The 23,986-nt window shown below is 46.0% G+C and overlaps 1 protein-coding gene and 1 long non-coding RNA gene across 2 annotated transcripts; one reads left to right on the forward strand and one right to left on the reverse strand.

The window, feature by feature from the left end:
* Positions 1–15,303: 15,303 nt before the first annotated feature.
* On the reverse strand, positions 15,304–18,886 carry LOC138674557 (uncharacterized). The gene is made up of 5 exons (XM_069762381.1): positions 18,363–18,886; positions 17,126–18,243; positions 16,440–16,744; positions 15,956–16,118; positions 15,304–15,605 (listed from the first exon to the last, which is right to left on the reverse strand). Exons 1-5 carry the CDS (start codon positions 18,884–18,886, stop codon positions 15,373–15,375), a joined length of 2,343 nt encoding a protein of 780 aa, XP_069618482.1. The 3' UTR covers positions 15,304–15,372.
* Positions 18,887–22,718: 3,832 nt separating this feature from the next.
* On the forward strand, positions 22,719–23,904 carry LOC138674205 (uncharacterized). Its single transcript, XR_011320528.1, has 3 exons — positions 22,719–22,892; positions 23,214–23,376; positions 23,728–23,904. It is a non-coding gene; the product is annotated as an uncharacterized lncRNA (long non-coding RNA).
* The last annotated feature ends 82 nt before the right edge of the window (positions 23,905–23,986 follow it).

Consider the following 23,986-nt stretch of genomic DNA (forward strand, 5'->3'; position numbering starts at 1 on the left):
CCGCACCGTGTGCACATAGCCTAATTCTAAAGGTATGTGCACACGCTGCGGAAAACGCTGCGGATCCGCAGCAGTTTCCCATGAGTTTACAGTTCAATGTAAACCTACGGGAAACAAAAATCGCTGTACACATGCTGCGGAAAAACTGCACGGAAACGCAGCGGTTTACATTCCGCAGCATGTCACTTCTTTGTGTGGATTCCGCAGCGGTTTTACAACTGCTCAAATAGAAAATCGCAGTTGTAAAACCGCAGTGAAATGCGCAGAAAAAAACGCGGTAAATCCGCCATAAATCCGCAGCGGTTTAGCACTGCGGATTTATCAAATCCGCAGCGGAAAAATCCACAGAGGACCAGAATACGTGTGCACATACCGAAGCCCTAACCCTAGCCCTAACCCTAGCCCTAGCCCTAACCCTACCCCTAACCCTAGCCCTAACCCTAGCCCTAACCCTAGCCCTAACCCTACCCATAACCCTACCCCTACCCCTAGCCCTAACCCTACCCCTACCCCTAACCCTAACCCTACCCCTAACCCTATTCTAACATTAGTGGAAAAAAAAAATTTCTTTATTTTTTTATTGTCCCTACCTATGGGGGTGACAAAGGGGGGGGTCATTTATTATTTTTTTTATTTTGATCACTGAGATAGATTATATCTCAGTGATCAAAATGCACTTTGGAACGAATCTGCCGGCCGGCATATTCGGCGTGCGCACTGCACATGCGCCCGCCATTTTGGAAGATGGCGGCGCCCAGGGAGAAGACGGACGGGACCCCGGCTGGATCGGTAAGCATGATGGGGTGGGGGGGGACCACGGGGTGGGGGGGGACCACGGGGTGGGGGGGGACCACGGGGGGGGGGATCGGAGCACGGGGGTTGGATCTGAGCACGGGGGGGGGAATCGGAGCGCGGGAGGGGTGGAACGGAGCACGGGGGGGCTGGAATGGAGCACGGGGGGGCTGGAATGGAGCACGGGGGGTGTGGATCGGAGTGCAGGGGGGGTGATTGGAGCACGGGGGGGTGATTGGAGTACGGGGGGAGCGGACAAGAGCACGGGGGGGAGCGGAGCACTGGACGGAGGGGAGCCGGAGCAGTGTACCGGCCAGATCGGGGGGCTGCGGGGGCAATCGGTGGGGTGGGGTGGGGGCACATTAGTATTTCCAGCCATGGCCGATGATATTTCAGCATCGGCCATGGCTGGATTGTAATATTTCACCCGTTATAATAGGTGAAATATTACAAATCGCTCTGATTGGCAGTTTCACTTTCAACAGCCAATCAGAGCGATCGTAGCCACGAGGGGGTGAAGCCACCCCCCCTGGGCTAAACAACCACTCCCCCTGTCCCTGCAGATCGGGTGAAATGGGAGTTAACCCTTTCACCCGATCTGCAGGGACGCGATCTTTCCATGACGCCGCATAGGTGTCATGGGTCGGAATGGCACCGACTTTCATGACGCCTACATGGCGTCATGGGTCGGGAAGGGGTTAAAGTCAGTGCTGGTCAGCGGCGATCGGACTTCCCTGGGACTAAGTCCTTGTTTGCGCACACTGAGCATGTCCAGAGCAAGATCTCCCGTTGGAGATCGAGGGTCATGTGCTCTGGCTCTGCAGCGCATTCCATTGCTCCTCTTGGCAGGCCCTGGAAGGGCAAAGTTTCTGTGGCCACTTCCTGTCCTGCAATTATATAAACTGCGCATGACCGCATGGCCATGCGCTAGTGTACAATTGAATACGTGTGTTTGTTGTGAGTGCAAGTCGTTCATTAAATACCCCTACCCTATTGTATGACTGTTCGCGTATGGAGTATGGCTGCTATCTAGCGCCCGACAAATCACTCAACGTGTCACACACGTATCAGCGTCTATTGCTGTGACCGCCAGTGCGGCGCCACGCGCCAGTAGTGCGCTTCCTGACCCACGTCTGGGTGCTTAGTGGTGCCTGCCAGCACGGCACAGTTCGCACTTCGGTGCTCTAATTATAAGAGTTGCCTAAGGCTACGTTCACATTAGCGTTGCGCGCCGCTGTGTCGGCGACGCAACGCACGACGCACAAAAAAACGCGCGCAAAAACGCTGCGTTTTGCGACGCGTGCGTCGTTTTTTGACGAAAATCGGACGCACGAAAAATGCAACTTGTTGCATTTTCTTGCGTCCGACGCTAGCGTCGGAAACGACGCACGTGTCGGAAAACGCAACAAAAAAAACGCACGCGTCCCCCATGTTAAACATAGGGGCGCGTCGCCGCTGCGTCAGCGACGCACATTAGCGGAACGCTAATGTCAACGTAGCCTAACACACCCTGTTGCCGTGTTGTGTCAGCAAGTGGTCTAATCGGACTTCAATCCTAGTTGGGGTTAAGTTCGCTGACTGCTTGCTCGCCTTCTATGTGCGGTACCGCGATCCTGTGACGCAACAGGATCGCTTCCTTCACGTTGGGTGAAGTTTAACCCACGCGAGTATACTTATGAGTACCGCCATATAGTCCGTCATTACTCAGCAGCAGGTTCCATCTCTGCACGGTGGACCCCTGGCTACGAACGCACCGTACACTATCAGTCTTATTATTTGGTGCGTTCCACTAGCCCTAACATTACACTAGCGCCAGGGTCTGGCTAGTGATGACGGACAAACAGCAATCCCTGCGGTATATACAGCAGCTGGAGGGTAGGTTGGCGGCTCTCGAGAGCGCAACCTCAGCTGTGGATGTTACCGCAGTTGCTGTACAGGCTGCCAGCGTGGCTGCAGCAACTTTGTCCATTGCCACCCCTGTTCCGACATTTTCTCGCCTCCCGCTGCCAGAAAAATTTTCTGGTAATAGCAAATTTTGTAGGGGATTCGTGAGTCAGTGCTCTATTCATCTCGATCTTCTGGCTGCACGTTTCCCCACAGAGCGGGCTAAGGTGGGATTTATTGTGTCTCTATTGTCGGACAGGGCGTTGGAATGGGCTACGCCGCTGTGGGAGCGTGGCGATCAGGTGGTGCAGAGTGCTCCTCTGTTTTTGAGCACTTTAAAACAGGTCTTTTTAGGACCTCAAGTCACCCATGATACTGCGCTCCAACTGCTGGCATTAACTCAGGGTGAGTCCTTGGTCAGTCATTTTGCCGTCCAATTCCGCACTTTAGCATCTGAGCTGGAATGGTCGCATAAAGCTCTTATCCCCATATTTTGGAGGGGCTTGGCTGACCACGTAAAGGACGCTCTGGCCACTAGGGAGATTCCTGCCACACTGGAGGAGTTAATAACAGTCTCCACTCGAATTGACCTCCGTTTTAACGAGCGGAGGTTAGAGCGAGTCCAGTGTAGGCAGAGGTTTCGGCTGGCTCCTACTTTCGCCAAACCTCTGGAATCTCCGGTCCTGGTTCCTGAGTCACATGAGGCCAGGGAAGTGTCACAAGCGGGACCTAAGTCCCGGACCGCTTGTGCACTCAGGGTCTGTCATGTTTGCCAGCAGTCTGGACATTTAGCCACAAGATGTCCTCAGCGGTCGAGGAAACATCAGCGTCTAGTGGTCGTAGGTGGAGGTACACTAGACACGGCGACGTTTGCCTCTAAATTGTCCTTTAAGGGGACAATTACTATAGGCTCATTCTCCCACTCGGTAGAGCTCTGCGTGGATTCTGGGGCGGAGGGCAATTTTATGTCTTCAGCCTTCGCCCAACGCCACGCAATACCTCTGGTTATGCTAGCTCAACCTGTAACGGTACAAGTGGTGAATGGGTCGACTCTGCCCTCACAGATAACTCACCAGACCATCCCTTTTACTCTGTCCATGTCGCCATCTCATCAGGAGATTATTTCTCTGCTCGTCATTCCAGAGGGAATTGATGAGGTCCTGTTGGGAATACCTTGGCTACGGTACCACTCTCCTCATATCGAGTGGTCCTCTGGCAGAATTCTGGGATGGGGTGAATCTTGTGGGGGTAGGTGTCAGAGGGAGTGCGTTCAGGTAGCTACAACTGAGGTACCCGCAGATCTTTCCTCTCTCCCCAAGCAGTATTGGTCGTATGCAGACGTATTCTCCAAAAAGGCGGCGGAGACCCTTCCGCCCCATCGCCCCTATGACTGTCCTATTGACCTCTTGCCTGGTGCTGAGCCTCCCCGGGGTCGAGTCTATCCGCTATCTCTCCCGGAGACGGAGGCAATGTCACAGTACATCCAGGAAAACCTGTCAAGAGGGTTCATTAGGAAGTCAGTGTCACCTGCTGGGGCAGGGTTCTTCTTCGTGCAGAAGAAGAGTGGGGAATTGCGTCCATGCATAGACTACAGAGGTCTTAACGCCATCACCGTTAAGAATAAATACCCTTTGCCTTTGATATCTGAACTGTTCGATAGGCTTCGGGGAGCAAGGGTATTTACTAAATTAGATCTGCGGAGTGCTTACAACCTGATTCGCATCCGTGAGGGGGACGAATGGAAGACGGCTTTTAACACCAGGGATGGGCACTATGAATATCTGGTGATGCCCTTTGGGCTCTGTAATGCCCCAGCCGTTTTCCAAGACATTGTGAACGATATCTTCCGGGATATGCTTTCCACCTCGGTCGTAGTCTATCTGGATGATATTCTCATCTACTCTCCAGATATTGCCTCCCACCGGAGAGATGTTTGCAAAGTCTTCGACCTCCTACGGGCAAACTCCCTCTATGCCAAGTTGGAGAAGTGTATGTTTGAGCAGGAGTCCTTACCTTTCCTAGGCTACATCATCTCAGCCCAGGGATTGGCTATGGATCCTGCCAAACTACAGGCTGTGATGGACTGGCAGGAACCCCATTCTCTTAAAGCGGTGCAGCGCATTATGGGGTTCATCAATTATTATCGCCAGTTCATCCCGCATTTCTCAACTTTGGTGGCTCCCTTGGTTGCCCTCACCAAGAAGGGGGCGAATCCCAAATTGTGGTCTGAGGAGGTCTCCAAGGCCTTTGTCTCTATAAAGTCACACTTCGCTAGCGCTCCCATTCTTCATCGCCCCGATGTTGATAAGCCATTTATCATGGAGGTGGATGCCTCTTCTGTTGGTGCTGGAGCAGTCCTCTTCCAAAAGGATGCTCAAGGTCGGAAGCATCCTTGCTTCTTTTTCTCAAAGACCTTCGCACCAGCAGAGAGGAATTATTCCATCGGGGACAGGGAGTTGCTAGCCATGAAGTTGGCTTTCTCGGAGTGGAGACATCTCTTGGAGGGAGCACGTTTTCCCTTCCAAGTCTTCACAGATCACAAAAATTTGGTGTATCTGCAGACAGCTCAGCGGTTGAATTCTCGCCAGGCCAGATGGTCCTTGTTCTTCTCCCGGTTTCATTTCACCCTCCATTTCCTTTCTGGGGAGAAGAACATTCGGGCCGACGCTCTCTCTCGCTCCGTTGTGTCATCTGCGGAGGAGGAGGAGGAGCCTCGGCTTATTGTCCCCACCGAGAGTTTGAGAACCGTGGCCCCGGTTTCGCTGGAGTCTGTGCCCCCGGGCAAGACTTTTGTTCCATCTAGTTTGCGACCGGAGGTTCTCTCTTGGGCGCAGGGTGGGTGGACATTTTGGTACTAAAAGGACATCAGAGTTACTGGCGAGGACATACTGGTGGCCGCATATGGCTCGTGATGTCGCGGAGTACGTTCGGGCGTGTGTCTCTTGCGCCAGGAACAAGACTCCTCGGCAACGGCCAGCTGGTTTGCTTTATCCTCTGCCCGTGGCTGACAGGCCCTGGGAGATGGTCGGGATGGACTTTGTGGTTGGCTTACCCAAGTCTCGTAATTGCACCATTATCTGGGTGATCACCGATCATTTTTCCAAGATGGTGCATTTGGTGCCTCTTCCACGGATACCATCTGCACGGGCGTTGGCTGTCTTGTTTATCAAGCATATCTTTCGCTTACACGGTATGCCAGACAAAATTGTCAGTGACCGGGGTCCCCAGTTTGCGTCTCGATTCTGGAGGGAGCTATGTCGTCTACTCAGTATTGAGTTAAATCTCTCTTCGGCATATCATCCCGAGACGAATGGGTTGGTAGAAAGGGCCAACCAGACCTTGGTCACATATCTGTGACATTTTGTTTCTGCCAGACAGGATGACTGGGCATCCTTGCTACCGTGGGCAGAGTTTGCACTTAACAATGCCGTAGCCGACTCCACCGGTCAGACTCCATTCCTCTTAAATTACGGCCAGCATCCGCGTGTTCCTGTGCCCATGCCTGTGTCTTCCGCTGATCCCAGGGTGGCAGACTGGGCTGTGGAGGCACGGGACATTTGGGATCGCACGCAGGATGCCATTCGGGCCTCCAAGGAGAGAATGAGGTCCTCCGCCGATGTTCATCGGCGCCCCGCTCCGACTTTTGCCCCTGGCGACTTGGTGTGGCTCTCCGCCCGTAACATCAGGCTGCGAGTTGAGTCCACTAAGTTTGCTCCTCGCTACTTGGGTCCCTTCAAGGTTCTCGAACAGGTTAATCCTGTGGTCTACCGCCTGGCTCTTCCTCCACGCTTGGGTATCACCGACACCTTTCATGTGTCCCTCTTGAAACCCGTATACATGTCTCGGTTTTCCGAGTCATCTGCCGGGACATCGGGTTCGTCTACGGACGATTACGAGGTGAACGCTATTTTGGGGTGCAAGGTGGCACGCGGCAAAAAATTTTATTTGGTGGATTGGAAGGGTTATGGTCCAGAGGACAGGTCTTGGGAGCCTGCTGAAAACATTCGGGCCCCACAGCTCATTGCTGCCTTCGAGCGTAGCGAGGCCCAAGGAGGGGGGGGCCCTAGGAGGGGGGGTAATGTTAGGAGTCGAGTTTCCTCTGCTGCACAGGGGGAATCTTGATCCATCTCCGCTGCGGTCTCCCATTCTCCTCCAGCCGCAGTGGAGTCTGCTCAGCTGGGACGTCGCTCCCAGTGTCTTGCTCGCTCTCACTCTGTACAGAGAGTTACTGCTGCTTCTTCAGCTCCTGCCATTAAAGTCAGTGCTGGTCAGCGGCGAGCGGACTTCCCTGGGACTAAGTCCTTGTTTGCGCACACTGAGCATGCCCAGAGCAAGATCTCCCGTTGGAGATCGAGGGTCATGTGCTCTGGCTCTGCAGCGCATTCCATTGGTCCTCTTGGCAGGCCCTGGAAGGGCAAAGTTTCTGTGGCCACTTCCTGTCCTGCAATTATATAAACTGCGCATGACCGCACAGCCATGCGCTAGTGTACAATTGAATACGTGTGTTTGTTGTGAGTGCAAGTCGTTCATTAAATACCCCTACCCTATTGTATGACTGTTCGCGTATGGAGTATGGCTGCTATCTAGCGCCCGACAAATCACTCAACGTGTCACACACGTATCAGCGTCTATTGCTGTGACCGCCAGTGCGGCGCCACGCGCCAGTAGTGCGCTTCCTGACCCACGTCTGGGTGCTTAGTGGTGCCTGCCAGCACGGCACAGTTCGCACTTCGGTGCTCTAATTATAAGAGTTGCCTAACACACCCTGTTGCGGTGTTGCGTCAGCAAGTGGTCTAATCGGACTTCAATCCTAGTTGGGGTTAAGTTCGCTGACTGCTTGCTCGCCTTCTATGTGCGGTACCGCGATCCTGTGACGCAACAGGATCGCTTCCTTCACGTTGGGTGAAGTTTAACCCACGCGAGTATACTTATGAGTACCGCCATATAGTCCGTCATTACTCAGCAGCAGGTTCCATCTCTGCACGGTGGACCCCGGGCTACGAACGCACCGTACACTATCAGTCTTATTATTTGGTGCGTTCCGCTAGCCCTAACATTATTCATGTCTTGGGGTCCATTTGAGAAGACACATTTTTTGGGGTGCAGGCACCTCAAGTAATAAATACTGCCTCCCACAGCCCTTAACGTACCGAATCCTGTTTTTATGTCCTCCCAAGTCGTTTTTCTAGAAATCTGACAGATTTGGGGGGTACATTTGAGGAGACATATTTTAGGGTGCATCCGCGAAAATGCTAATTACTGCCTCCCACAGCCCCTAAAGTACTGATACTGTTTGTTTTTTGTCCCCAAGTTATTATTTCTAGAAATCTGACACATTTTGGGGGTATATTTGAGGAGATATTTTTGGGGGTGCATCCACTAAAGTGCTAAATACTGCCTCCCGCAGCCCATAATATACTGATTCCTGTTTTTTTTTACCCCAAGTGATTATTTGTGGGCCACAGTCACATTTTGGGGTACATTTGAGAAGACGCATTTTGGGGTGCATCCCCTAAAGTGCTAAATACTGCCTCCCATTTCACGATTTCCTGGGCTAGATGCAGCTAAAAATTAGTAATTAGATCAACAGGCGGTGTAGCTTGCTTCATGGGTGGGCTACTCTGCTGACGTGCAGACACTGCTCCTAGGCCCTAAACAACAACAGCTGAATCTTAAGCAAATTGTTCGGGTTCGTCGAACGACTCGAACACCGCCAAAAACAGCTCGAATTTGAAATTGGCAAACAGTTCAACTCGAACACCGCTCATCTCTACGTATACTGTTATGTAGGCTATCCAGTGACACAGTGTGCCAGCAATCAGAGCACATACAGTGATCTGACAATAACCCAAAAACAATAGAACGAGCTCTGAGACGTGGAATCTCTGTAGACCGCAATACCTGAACCTAACCTTAACACAACTAAAGGCAGCTGTGGATTGCGCCTAACACTACCTATGCAACTCGGCACAGCCTGAGGAGCTGACTAGCCTGAAGATAGAAAAACAAGCCTGACTTGCCTCAGAGAAATACCCCAAAGGAAAAGGCAGCCCCCCACATATAATGACTGTTAGCAAGATGAAAAGACAAACGTAGGGATGAAATAGATTCAGCAAAGTGAGGCCCGATATTCTAGATAGAGCGAGGATAGCAAAGAGAACTTTGCAGTCTACAAAAAAACCCTAAAGCAAAACACCACGCAAAGGGGGCAAAAAGACCCACCGTGCCGAACTAACGGCACGGCGGTACACCCTTTGCGTCTCAGAGCTTCCAGCAAAACGAAAAGACAAGCTGGACAGAAAAAGTAGCGACAAAAGCAAAAAGCACTTATCTAAGCAGAGCAGCAGGCCACAGGAAGATCCAGAAGCTCAGATCCAACACTGGAACATTGACAAGGAGCAAGGAAGACAGAATCAGGTGGAGTTAAATAACAAAGCAGCCAACGAGCTCACCAGAACACCTGAGGGAGGAAGCTCAGAAGCTGCAGTACCACTTGTGACCACAGGAGTGAATTCAGCCACAGAATTCACAACAGTACCCCCCCCTTGAGGAGGGGTCACCGAACCCTCACCAGAGCCCCCAGGCCGACCAGGATGAGCCACATGAAAGGCACGAACAAGATCTGGAGCATGGACATCAGAGGCGAAAACCCAGGAATTATCTTCCTGAGCATAACCCTTCCATTTAACCAGATACTGGAGTTTCCGTCTAGAAACACGAGAATCCAAAATTTTCTCCACAATATACTCCAATTCCCCCTCCACCAAAACCGGGGCAGGAGGCTCAACAGATGGAACCATAGGTGCCACGTATCTCCGCAACAACGACCTATGGAATACATTATGTATGGAAAAGGAGTCTGGGAGGGTCAGACGAAAAGACACAGGATTGAGAATCTCAGAAATCCTATACGGACCAATAAAACGAGGTTTAAATTTAGGAGAGGAAACCTTCATAGGAATATGACGAGAAGATAACCAAACCAGATCCCCAACACGAAGTCGGGGACCCACACGGCGTCTGCGATTAGCGAAAAGTTGAGCCTTCTCCTGGGACAAGGTCAAATTGTCCACTACCTGAGTCCAGATCTGCTGCAACCTGTCCACCACAGAATCCACACCAGGACAGTCCGAAGACTCAACCTGTCCTGAAGAGAAACGAGGATGGAACCCAGAATTGCAGAAAAATGGAGAGACCAAGGTAGCCGAGCTGGCCCGATTATTAAGGGCGAACTCAGCCAACGGCAAAAAGGACACCCAATCATCCTGGTCTGCAGAAACAAAACATCTCAGATATGTTTCCAAGGTCTGATTGGTTCGTTCGGTCTGGCCATTAGTATGAGGATGGAAAGCCGAGGAAAAAGATAGGTCAATGCCCATCCTACCACAAAAGGCTCGCCAAAACCTTGAAACAAACTGGGAACCTCTGTCAGAAACAATATTCTCAGGAATGCCATGCAAACGAACCACATGCTGGAAGAACAAAGGCACCAAATCAGAGGAGGAAGGCATTTTAACCAAGGGCACCAGATGGACCATTTTAGGAAAGCGATCACAGACCACCCAAATGACTGACATCTTTTGAGAAACGGGAAGGTCAGAAATGAAATCCATCGAAATATGTGTCCAAGGCCTCTTTGGGACCGGCAAGGGCAAAAGCAACCCACTGGCACGTGAACAGCAGGGCTTAGCCCTAGCACAAATCCCACAGGACTGCACAAAAGTACGTACATCCCGTGACAGAGATGGCCACCAGAAGGATCTAGCCACTAACTCTCTGGTACCAAAGATTCCAGGATGACCAGCCAACACCGAACAATGAAGTTCAGAGATAACTTTACTAGTCCACCTATCAGGGACGAACAGTTTCTCCGCCGGACAACGATCAGGTTTATTCGCCTGAAATTTTTGCAACACTCGCCGCAAATCAGGGGAGATAGCAGATACAATGACTCCTTCCTTGAGGATACTCGCCGGCTCAGATGAACCCGGAGAGCCGGGCACAAAACTCCTAGACAGAGCATCCGCCTTCACATTTTTAGAGCCCGGAAGGTACGAAATCACAAAATCGAAGCGGGCAAAAAATAACGACCAACGGGCCTGTCTAGGATTCAAGCGCTTGGCAGACTCGAGATAAGTAAGGTTCTTATGATCAATCAATACCACCACGCGATGCTTAGCTCCTTCAAGCCAATGACGCCATTCCTCGAATGCCCACTTCATGGCCAGCAACTCTCGGTTGCCCACATCATAATTACGCTCAGCAGCCGAAAACGTCCTGGAAAAGAAAGCACATGGTTTCAACACTGAGCAACCAGAACCTCTCTGTGACAAAACCGCCCCTGCTCCAATCTCAGAAGCATCAACCTCGACCTGGAACGGAAGAGAAACATCTGGTTGACACAACACAGGGGCAGAACAAAAACGATGCTTCAACTCCTGAAAAGCTTTCACAGCAGCAGAAGACCAATTAACCAAATCAGCACCCTTCTTGGTCAAATCGGTCAATGGTTTGGCAATGCTAGAAAAATTACAGATGAAGCGACGATAAAAATTAGCAAAGCCCAGGAATTTTTGCAGACTTTTCAGAGATGTCGGCTGAGTCCAATCCTGGATGGCTTGGACCTTAACCGGATCCATCTCGATAGTAGAAGGGGAAAAGATGAACCCCAAAAATGAAACTTTCTGCACACCGAAGAGACACTTTGATCCCTTCACAAACAAAGAATTAGCACGCAGGACCTGGAAAACCATTCTGACCTGCTTCACATGAGAGTCCCAATCATTTGAGAAGATCAAAATGTCATCCAAGTAAACAATCAGGAATTTATCCAGATACTCACGGAAGATGTCATGCATAAAAGACTGAAACACAGATGGAGCATTGGCAAGTCCGAACGGCATCACTAGATACTCAAAATGACCCTCGGGCGTATTAAATGCAGTTTTCCATTCATCTCCTTGCCTGATTCTCACCAGATTATACGCACCACGAAGATCTATCTTAGTGAACCAACTAGCCCCCTTAATCCGAGCAAACAAGTCAGATAACAATGGCAAGGGATACTGAAATTTCACAGTGATCTTATTAAGAAGGCGGTAATCAATACACGGTCTCAGCGAACCATCCTTCTTGGCTACAAAAAAGAACCCTGCTCCCAGTTGTGATGACGATGGGCGAATATGTCCCTTCTCCAGGGATTCCTTCACATAACTGCGCATAGCGGCGTGTTCAGGCACGGATAAATTAAATAATCGACCTTTAGGGAATTTACTACCAGGAATCAAATTGATAGCACAATCACAATCCCTATGCGGAGGTAGGGCATCGGACTTGGGCTCTTCAAATACATCCTGATAATCAGACAAGAACTCTGGGACCTCAGAAGGAGTGGATGACGAAATAGACAAAAATGGAACATCACCATGTACCCCCTGACAACCCCAGCTGGATACCGACATAGAGTTCCAATCCAATACTGGATTATGGGTTTGCAGCCATGGCAACCCCAACACGACCACATCATGCAGATTATGTAGCACCAGAAAGCGAATAACTTCCTGATGTGCAGGAGCCATGCACATGGTCAGCTGGGTCCAGTACTGAGGTTTATTCTTGGCCAAAGGTGTAGCATCAATTCCTCTCAACGGAATAGGACACCGCAAAGGCTCCAAGAAAAACCCACAACGTTTAGCATAATCCAAATCCATCAGATTCAGGGCAGCGCCTGAATCCACAAACGCCATGACAGAATACGATGACAAAGAGCATATCAAGAAAAACCTGTTAAGCGGGCACCATCATATATTCATATTGAAATCTTCTGGGATCACTACTATGCATGTAAAAACAGATTGCACCACAGTATGTAAGAAGAAAAAGCACATGCAAATGAATGTAGGATCACCACTCTGTATTTCCACAAAATCTCCAAAAGTTTATTTCACATACCAAAAATTGACATTACACACAAATTAAAAACATTTAAAATGTTCCACTAGGGAACATGTCTGTTGAATCCAATATCAAGAACAAATAAACAAATAATGTCCAAGTCAATACAAAGATATATACCGTTCCCGGCTGCAGGTGACAATGTTATCATACATTGCAAACAAACCCCATACACCTATATAGTATGGTATAGGATTTTAAATGTTAATTGTCTGCAGAATAGGTAGAGGTCTTTGGTAAGTTCAAATTTATCCAGACCACACATAGGTGAAAAGGATAATCCCTTAGTCAGTAAATTTATTTCTATTTCTGATAACTGGTATGTAGAAAGGTTAATGATGCGCAGTCTGTTCACATCATTACTAGATCCCTCAATGGGGGAATTCGGGTTCAGAGACGTTTCTGATTGCCGAGACGTGTTTCTCGTCTCGTGCTCGGAGACCAAACTCTGAGGTTTCGATTTTTCTTGGTGCGATTTTGCGGGTTTTCTACGCCCCCTTCTATGCTGCTTTCTCGGTCGCTTGTGTCTGTAGATAAAAAATCACTGCTCGCACTGGGGCCTAGATCATTATTGGGTACCCCTCCTACATTTGTTTTTGCCCTCATATTGATTCTCCTCCTATTCCCTTGATGTGACCATTTATACATCCTCTGCTTTTCCATGTCCAGCTTATCCCGTTGAAATTTATTTTTCTTGCCCCTGATAATGTCTTTCTCATATTTATCTATTATTTCCTTTAAGTGGATTTTGAACGGGTCTAACTGAGTCTTTAAATCAAAAGTGTTCAAATCCACCTCTTTTTTCTTTATATCCTCCCTGATTTGTGTTAACACTAAGTTATCCTGTTCTATCAACATGTCAATGAGGATATAAGAACATCTCTGTAGACCATTTTCCCAGGTAGTCCTGAATTCTTGGTCCACCTCCCAGGCCGGGAATATCTGGACCCTCAGACCACGGGGCACCAGACCCAATTTCTTATACTCAGTCAAACTTGTAATGTTCCACCATGTCCTAGTCAGCCTTTTATGTAAGTCAATCAACTCTGTTGTCAAATTTTGGAAATCACTATCGTTACTAGAACCACTTGCACCTACCACACAATCCCCTGCACCAAATATATCCTTCATTTGTTGCTGCCAAGCCGCCTCTCTGGCTGTTAAATCCATTTAAATAATTAATTCTATTCGATGTGCCACCACTTGGAAAATGCCCTTTAAATGGGCCAAAAAACATATACAGAAAAACCTGTTAGGCGGGCACCATCATATATTCATATTGAAATCTTGTGGGATCACTACTATGCATGTAAAAACAGATTGCACCACAGTATGTAAGAAGAAAAAGCACATGCAAATGAATGTAGGATCACCACTCTGTATTTCCACAAAATCTCCAAAAGTTTATTTCACATACCAAAAATTGACATTACACACAAATTAAAAACATTTAAAATGTTCCACTAGGGAACATGTCTGTTGAATCCAATATCAAGAACAAATAAACAAATAATGTCCAAGTCAATACAAAGATATATACCGTTCCCGGCTGCAGGTGACAATGTTATCATACATTGCAAACAAACCCCATACACCTATATAATATGCTGCACACTGGTTACAGTCCCATACATAAAGTATATAAGGAACATATAGTACAAGCAGGGTGATCCAAAATTATGCAGAGTATACCAGAATACAGACCGTAGAGCTAGTTGTGCACTCCACATGGAGGTCTACATGGAGGTCTACAGAGATGCTTATGCATGAAATAAAGCAAGTCATATCCTAGACATGGTATAGAGCTGGCAATCACCATTTAGGCATATCTCATACTTCACCCTAATCAGTCCTACAGTCCACTAGCATCACCCCTTGGTCCTGTATACAGCAGTGCAGTCCGGGAACAACGAATAGGATAACAGAGCCCACGCGTTCCGACACCCTGAGGTGTCTTTCTCAAGGTAGTAATGTCAGATATGGATGCTACTGAGCCTTTTATAGATACCTTAATTACAGCGGATCAGCCATTACACAGCTGAGAGAGGCGGTTGCGTCCGACGTCATTGAAGCAACCCGGAAATGAAGGTCAGCAGTCACTGGCCATACTGCGCCTGCGTGCGTGACACAGCAACCTCAATTTCCATATGCGCTTGCGCAGCACCCATTCACTGTTTCCCTTTTTCCCTATGGGTGTCACTGTTCGCTAAATTAAGACGAACTACGCTTGCGCATAAGTAAATAATTGTTTGCATTACACCCGTATCCAAATAAGATGAAAATTATGGGTGTAATACGCATTTCAAGGTCTGTATGGAACGAGTCCCACAGACCCAAATACGCTATTGCGCTACATACCAGATAAACAGCCCATTTTGGTGCCGGTGGCAGCAAAACATGATAGAATATATGGGCAAATATAATTCCAGGAAACGTATCCCGGAGAATAGTACATTTATGCGCTATCTTTATGTTATATAGAAGGTGAGTGTTCAAGCAACACGAGGGGGTAAATACCAATAATCACTCTGGTTGTCTTATATGCCCATATGTAGATTCTCTGAGGGAAGCCCACATATACGTATCGTATGCTAATGTTAATAATAGTTGTTATTCAATATTGCAGAGGGCAATATTGATAACTAATATAGTCTTATGATAGTCTTAGCGTAAGTAGATGAAATTACAAGTGTAAACCTTGAAAATACATCCCTAACCAACATATATGGTATATCCTATTGCCTAAGGTGGCATATTAAATATATGTATGAAAGCAATATAGACCAAAATATGTGCGCATATATATATTAATAATTTACATAAAATGTAGTTGATCCAGATGATGTATTTATGACGCATTCCACTCAAATAAGTGAGAAACAGGTCAGAAGTTCCTGGATAGGAGAACGGGTCTTCAATCTTCCTGTGAGTATAGGCTTCAAAAAACTTCATTGGTCTATGGAGTCTCTTCCATGCTATGAAATAAATAAAATAGAAATAAATAAAGTAAAATAACATGGAATGAAAAGCCATATTTCAAACCCCCCCCCCCCCTAGACAGCTAAGGTCCACATGAGGTAGATGGCTCCAAATGAGGGCTACTTCTTTTTGTAAAAACCAGAGTAGAGTAGCTCCTCGTTGAGGCCATCTGGCGTGAGGCTATTTAACTCATAGATCCACCTCGCTTCCAGACGAAGAAGGTCTTCTGTTGGATCTCCCCCTCTAATATTCATGTGAACCCCCTCTAAGCCCATTACTCGTAAGGACTCCCCCGAACCTGCATGGACCTCCAAAAAGTGCGTTGCCACCGAAGTGATTGCTTTACCTTTTGATTTATCCGATCTTGCCATCGCAATATTTGATAGATGTTGCTGGGCCCTCCGCCGGAGTTCCTGCGTAGTTTGTCCTACGTAGATTTTATCACAGCCACAGATCAATGCGTAAACCAGGTTACGTGACCGGCAGTTAAAATACGCTTTGGACTGTACCTGTGTAGACAAATGAGGAACTGAGATACCCTTACTTGCAATCATCCGTGGACATATTGAGCAATTACCACAAGGAAAAGATCCCTTAATGGGGTGGCCTGTTCTCAATTTAAGAGTGGGGCGTTTGAAGTGACTATTAGAAAGATAGTCCTTTAGATTTTTCGCCCTTCTAGCCACCACTGTAGGCCGATCCCCAATAAATGGTCTCAATCTAGGCTCACTCCTCAGGATCCCCCAATTGGCATTCAGTATGCGATAGATGTCATTCCACTGGTTATTGAATTTAGTAATCAGATTGAGTTTGTTGGATTCTGATCTTACCCTGGGTCTTAAAGCCTCCTCTCTTGTTTTGCCTTTTGAGAATTCGAAGGCTCCTGAAATAGTCCTTCTAGGGTATCCACGTTCACGGAACCTATTGGTCAGATGTCGAGACTCGGTAAGGAAGTCCTCTCTTCTACTACAGTTCCTCCTAAGTCGGAGGAATTGTCCCTTTGGAATACCTTTGCGTAAATGTGCCGGGTGGAAGCTCTCAAAATGCAGAAGGTTGTTTGAAGCCGTTTGTTTCCTAAATAGCGTGGTGGTTATACGGTTCTGATCAATCGACAATTTAAGGTCCAAGAAATCAACTGAAACAGTAGAAAAAGCATAGGTGAGTTTGATGTTCCAACAATTGTTGTTAAGCCCTTCTATAAATGAACATAACTCCTCAGACGACCCTGACCAAATGATGATAATGTCGTCGATATATCGTAACCATTTTACCACATGTGTCGAAAAAACATGGAGTTTCTGTACATGGGTCTCCTCCCACCACCCCATAAAGAGGTTAGCGTAGGAGGGCGCACATTTTGCCCCCATAGCTGTACCTGCGACTTGTTTATAATAGTTCCTATCGAACACAAAGTAGTTTTTCTCCAAAACGAACTTGAGTAGTTCCAAGATGAAGATGTCATGTCCTCTATCCCCTGTGGACTGTTTGTCCAAAAAATAGGAGGTTGTTGTCATACCTTGTTGGTGTTCAATGTTTGTATATAATGCTTCCACATCAAGGGTCGCTAGGATCGCATTGTCTGGTACCTCCAGCGCTTGGCACAATTCTATGAGATGCGATGAATCACGTACATAGGAGTTCAAGGACTTCACCATTGGCTGTAAGAAAAAATCAAGATAGGAACATGGTTTCTCATAGAGCCCCCCCAATCCAGACACAATAGGTCTACCTGGTGGCGAGCTGATTGACTTATGTATCTTTGGCACCAGATAGAATGTCGGAATTACTGGGTGAGATGTGGTTAAATATTCTCTTTCCCTTTTGTCTATGATGCCACAAGAAAATGCCCTCCATAGTAGCCTGTCTAATTGGGTCTTAAAGATGGACGTGGGATCTGAGGGTAATTGTTGGTAATACTGGATATTATCCAGTTGGCGTCTTGCTTCCTGACTATACATATCTTTCGGCCACAACACGATGTTTCCACCTTTATCCGCTTCTTTTATTTCTATTGAATCATTATTTTTTAGGGCAGATAGTGCTCGTCTTTCTTCCAATGTCAGATTGTTTTGGCTATTCTTGTCCAGCTGAAGTCTTTTTATGTCATTACAGGTGGTTTCAAAAAATACCTGTATGGCGGGACACATTGAAAATTTTGGAGTTGCCCGAGATGGAAGTCTGCCATTGAATCTTTTTCTACCCTGTGTGTTGTCATTCTCAGATAGGAGATCCAGCAGATCTCGAAAGGTTTGTCTGTCCTGGTCTGGGAGTTCGTCTATTAGAGATGGTTGGTGGTATAGGATTTTAAATGTTAATTGTCTGCAGAATAGGTAGAGGTCTTTGGTAAGTTCAAATTTATCCAGACCACACATAGGTGAAAAGGATAATCCCTTAGTCAGTAAATTTATTTCTATTTCTGATAACTGGTATGTAGAAAGGTTAATGATGCGCAGTCTGTTCACATCATTACTAGATCCCTCAATGGGGGAATTCGGGTTCAGAGACGTTTCTGATTGCCGAGACGTGTTTCTCGTCTCGTGCTCGGAGACCAAACTCTGAGGTTTCGATTTTTCTTGGTGCGATTTTGCGGGTTTTCTACGCCCCCTTCTATGCTGCTTTCTCGGTCGCTTGTGTCTGTAGATAAAAAATCACTGCTCGCACTGGGGCCTAGATCATTATTGGGTACCCCTCCTACATTTGTTTTTGCCCTCATATTGATTCTCCTCCTATTCCCTTGATGTGACCATTTATACATCCTCTGCTTTTCCATGTCCAGCTTATCCCGTTGAAATTTATTTTTCTTGCCCCTGATAATGTCTTTCTCATATTTATCTATTATTTCCTTTAAGTGGATTTTGAACGGGTCTAACTGAGTCTTTAAATCAAAAGTGTTCAAATCCACCTCTTTTTTCTTTATATCCTCCCTGATTTGTGTTAACACTAAGTTATCCTGTTCTATCAACATGTCAATGAGGATATAAGAACATCTCTGTAGACCATTTTCCCAGGTAGTCCTGAATTCTTGGTCCACCTCCCAGGCCGGGAATATCTGGACCCTCAGACCACGGGGCACCAGACCCAATTTCTTATACTCAGTCAAACTTGTAATGTTCCACCATGTCCTAGTCAGCCTTTTATGTAAGTCAATCAACTCTGTTGTCAAATTTTGGAAATCACTATCGTTACTAGAACCACTTGCACCTACCACACAATCCCCTGCACCAAATATATCCTTCATTTGTTGCTGCCAAGCCGCCTCTCTGGCTGTTAAATCCATTTAAATAATTAATTCTATTCGATGTGCCACCACTTGGAAAATGCCCTTTAAATGGGCCAAAAAACATATACAGAAAAACCTGTTAAGCGGGCACCATCATATATTCATATTGAAATCTTGTGGGATCACTACTATGCATGTAAAAACAGATTGCACCACAGTATGTAAGAAGAAAAAGCACATGCAAATGAATGTAGGATCACCACTCTGTATTTCCACAAAATCTCCAAAAGTTTATTTCACATACCAAAAATTGACATTACACACAAATTAAAAACATTTAAAATGTTCCACTAGGGAACATGTCTGTTGAATCCAATATCAAGAACAAATAAACAAATAATGTCCAAGTCAATACAAAGATATATACCGTTCCCGGCTGCAGGTGACAATGTTATCATACATTGCAAACAAACCCCATACACCTATATAATATGCTGCACACTGGTTACAGTCCCATACATAAAGTATATAAGGAACATATAGTACAAGCAGGGTGATCCAAAATTATGCAGAGTATACCAGAATACAGACCGTAGAGCTAGTTGTGCACTCCACATGGAGGTCTACATGGAGGTCTACAGAGATGCTTATGCATGAAATAAAGCAAGTCATATCCTAGACATGGTATAGAGCTGGCAATCACCATTTAGGCATATCTCATACTTCACCCTAATCAGTCCTACAGTCCACTAGCGTCACCCCTTGGTCCTGTATTCAGGTATCTATAAAAGGCTCAGTAGCATCCATATCTGACATTACTACCTTGAGAAAGACACCTCAGGGTGTCGGAACGCGTGGGCTCTGTTATCCTATTCTTTGTTCCCGGACTGCACTGCTGTATACAGGACCAAGGGGTGACGCTAGTGGACTGTAGGACTGATTAGGGTGAAGTATGAGATATGCCTAAATGGTGATTGCCAGCTCTATACCATGTCTAGGATATGACTTGCTTTATTTCATGCATAAGCATCTCTGTAGACCTCCATGTAGACCTCCATGTGGAGTGCACAACTAGCTCTACGGTCTGTATTCTGGTATACTCTGCATAATTTTGGATCACCCTGCTTGTACTATATGTTCCTTATATACTTTATGTATGGGACTGTAACCAGTGTGCAGCATATTATATAGGTGTATGGGGTTTGTTTGCAATGTATGATAACATTGTCACCTGCAGCCGGGAACGGTATATATCTTTGTATTGACTTGGACATTATTTGTTTATTTGTTCTTGATATTGGATTCAACAGACATGTTCCCTAGTGGAACATTTTAAATGTTTTTAATTTGTGTGTAATGTCAATTTTTGGTATGTGAAATAAACTTTTGGAGATTTTGTGGAAATACAGAGTGGTGATCCTACATTCATTTGCATGTGCTTTTTCTTCTTACATACTGTGGTGCAATCTGTTTTTACATGCATAGTAGTGATCCCACAAGATTTCAATATGAATATATGATGGTGCCCGCTTAACAGGTTTTTCTGTATATGTTTTTTGGCCCATTTAAAGGGCATTTTCCAAGTGGTGGCACATCGAATAGAATTAATTATTTAAATGGATTTAACAGCCAGAGAGGCGGCTTGGCAGCAACAAATGAAGGATATATTTGGTGCAGGGGATTGTGTGGTAGGTGCAAGTGGTTCTAGTAACGATAGTGATTTCCAAAATTTGACAACAGAGTTGATTGACTTACATAAAAGGCTGACTAGGACATGGTGGAACATTACAAGTTTGACTGAGTATAAGAAATTGGGTCTGGTGCCCCGTGGTCTGAGGGTCCAGATATTCCCGGCCTGGGAGGTGGACCAAGAATTCAGGACTACCTGGGAAAATGGTCTACAGAGATGTTCTTATATCCTCATTGACATGTTGATAGAACAGGATAACTTAGTGTTAACACAAATCAGGGAGGATATAAAGAAAAAAGAGGTGGATTTGAACACTTTTGATTTAAAGACTCAGTTAGACCCGTTCAAAATCCACTTAAAGGAAATAATAGATAAATATGAGAAAGACATTATCAGGGGCAAGAAAAATAAATTTCAACGGGATAAGCTGGACATGGAAAAGCAGAGGATGTATAAATGGTCACATCAAGGGAATAGGAGGAGAATCAATATGAGGGCAAAAACAAATGTAGGAGGGGTACCCAATAATGATCTAGGCCCCAGTGCGAGCAGTGATTTTTTATCTACAGACACAAGCGACCGAGAAAGCAGCATAGAAGGGGGCGTAGAAAACCCGCAAAATCGCACCAAGAAAAATCAAAACCTCAGAGTTTGGTCTCCGAGCACGAGACGAGAAACACGTCTCGGCAATCAGAAACGTCTCTGAACCCGAATTCCCCCATTGAGGGATCTAGTAATGATGTGAACAGACTGCGCATCATTAACCTTTCTACATACCAGTTATCAGAAATAGAAATAAATTTACTGACTAAGGGATTATCCTTTTCACCTATGTGTGGTCTGGATAAATTTGAACTTACCAAAGACCTCTACCTATTCTGCAGACAATTAACATTTAAAATCCTATACCACCAACCATCTCTAATAGACGAACTCCCAGACCAGGACAGACAAACCTTTCGAGATCTGCTGGATCTCCTATCTGAGAATGACAACACACAGGGTAGAAAAAGATTCAATGGCAGACTTCCATCTCGGGCAACTCCAAAATTTTCAATGTGTCCCGCCATACAGGTATTTTTTGAAACCACCTGTAATGACATAAAAAGACTTCAGCTGGACAAGAATAGCCAAAACAATCTGACATTGGAAGAAAGACGAGCACTATCTGCCCTAAAAAATAATGATTCAATAGAAATAAAAGAAGCGGATAAAGGTGGAAACATCGTGTTGTGGCCGAAAGATATGTATAGTCAGGAAGCAAGACGCCAACTGGATAATATCCAGTATTACCAACAATTACCCTCAGATCCCACGTCCATCTTTAAGACCCAATTAGACAGGCTACTATGGAGGGCATTTTCTTGTGGCATCATAGACAAAAGGGAAAGAGAATATTTAACCACATCTCACCCAGTAATTCCGACATTCTATCTGGTGCCAAAGATACATAAGTCAATCAGCTCGCCACCAGGTAGACCTATTGTGTCTGGATTGGGGGGGCTCTATGAGAAACCATGTTCCTATCTTGATTTTTTCTTACAGCCAATGGTGAAGTCCTTGAACTCCTATGTACGTGATTCATCGCATCTCATAGAATTGTGCCAAGCGCTGGAGGTACCAGACAATGCGATCCTAGCGACCCTTGATGTGGAAGCATTATATACAAACATTGAACACCAACAAGGTATGACAACAACCTCCTATTTTTTGGACAAACAGTCCACAGGGGATAGAGGACATGACATCTTCATCTTGGAACTACTCAAGTTCGTTTTGGAGAAAAACTACTTTGTGTTCGATAGGAACTATTATAAACAAGTCGCAGGTACAGCTATGGGGGCAAAATGTGCGCCCTCCTACGCTAACCTCTTTATGGGGTGGTGGGAGGAGACCCATGTACAGAAACTCCATGTTTTTTCGACACATGTGGTAAAATGGTTACGATATATCGACGACATTATCATCATTTGGTCAGGGTCGTCTGAGGAGTTATGTTCATTTATAGAAGGGCTTAACAACAATTGTTGGAACATCAAACTCACCTATGCTTTTTCCACTGTTTCAGTTGATTTCTTGGACCTTAAATTGTCGATTGATCAGAACCGTATAACCACCACGCTATTTAGGAAACAAACGGCTTCAAACAACCTTCTGCATTTTGAGAGCTTCCACCTGGCACATTTACGCAAAGGTATTCCAAAGGGACAATTCCTCCGACTTAGGAGGAACTGTAGTAGAAGAGAGGACTTCCTTACCGAGTCTCGACATCTGACCAATAGGTTCCGTGAACGTGGATACCCTAGAAGGACTATTTCAGGAGCCTTCGAATTCTCAAAAGGCAAAACAAGAGAGGAGGCTTTAAGACCCAGGGTAAGATCAGAATCCAACAAACTCAATCTGATTACTAAATTCAATAACCAGTGGAATGACATCTATCGCATACTGAATGCCAATTGGGGGATCCTGAGGAGTGAGCCTAGATTGAGACCATTTATTGGGGATCGGCCTACAGTGGTGGCTAGAAGGGCGAAAAATCTAAAGGACTATCTTTCTAATAGTCACTTCAAACGCCCCACTCTTAAATTGAGAACAGGCCACCCCATTAAGGGATCTTTTCCTTGTGGTAATTGCTCAATATGTCCACGGATGATTGCAAGTAAGGGTATCTCAGTTCCTCATTTGTCTACACAGGTACAGTCCAAAGCGTATTTTAACTGCCGGTCACGTAACCTGGTTTACGCATTGATCTGTGGCTGTGATAAAATCTACGTAGGACAAACTACGCAGGAACTCCGGCGGAGGGCCCAGCAACATCTATCAAATATTGCGATGGCAAGATCGGATAAATCAAAAGGTAAAGCAATCACTTCGGTGGCAACGCACTTTTTGGAGGTCCATGCAGGTTCGGGGGAGTCCTTACGAGTAATGGGCTTAGAGGGGGTTCACATGAATATTAGAGGGGGAGATCCAACAGAAGACCTTCTTCGTCTGGAAGCGAGGTGGATCTATGAGTTAAATAGCCTCACGCCAGATGGCCTCAACGAGGAGCTACTCTACTCTGGTTTTTACAAAAAGAAGTAGCCCTCATTTGGAGCCATCTACCTCATGTGGACCTTAGCTGTCTAGGGGGGGGGGGGGGTTTGAAATATGGCTTTTCATTCCATGTTATTTTATTTTATTTATTTCTATTCTATTTATTTCATAGCATGGAAGAGACTCCATAGACCAATGAAGTTTTTTGAAGCCTATACTCACAGGAAGATTGAAGACCCGTTCTCCTATCCAGGAACTTCTGACCTGTTTCTCACTTATTTGAGTGGAATGCGTCATAAATACATCATCTGGATCAACTACATTTTATGTAAATTATTAATATATATATGCGCACATATTTTGGTCTATATTGCTTTCATACATATATTTAATATGCCACCTTAGGCAATAGGATATACCATATATGTTGG

Source organism: Ranitomeya imitator, chromosome 4 (assembly GCF_032444005.1).
Source record: "Ranitomeya imitator isolate aRanImi1 chromosome 4, aRanImi1.pri, whole genome shotgun sequence".
Taxonomy (NCBI): Eukaryota; Metazoa; Chordata; class Amphibia; order Anura; family Dendrobatidae; genus Ranitomeya; species Ranitomeya imitator.

Bases quoted from the DNA above. Each gene is read 5' to 3' on its own strand.
- LOC138674557 (XM_069762381.1), bottom strand. From the start codon at position 18,886: ATGGATTTAACAGCCAGAGAGGCGGCTTGGCAGCAACAAATGAAGGAT. The intron at 16,119-16,439 runs GTAAGATCAGAA...TTGTCTACACAG, and splicing joins AGGAGGCTTTAAGACCCAGG to GTACAGTCCAAAGCGTATTT. The intron at 15,606-15,955 runs GTAAAGCAATCA...TTTATTTCATAG, and splicing joins AAGATCGGATAAATCAAAAG to CATGGAAGAGACTCCATAGA.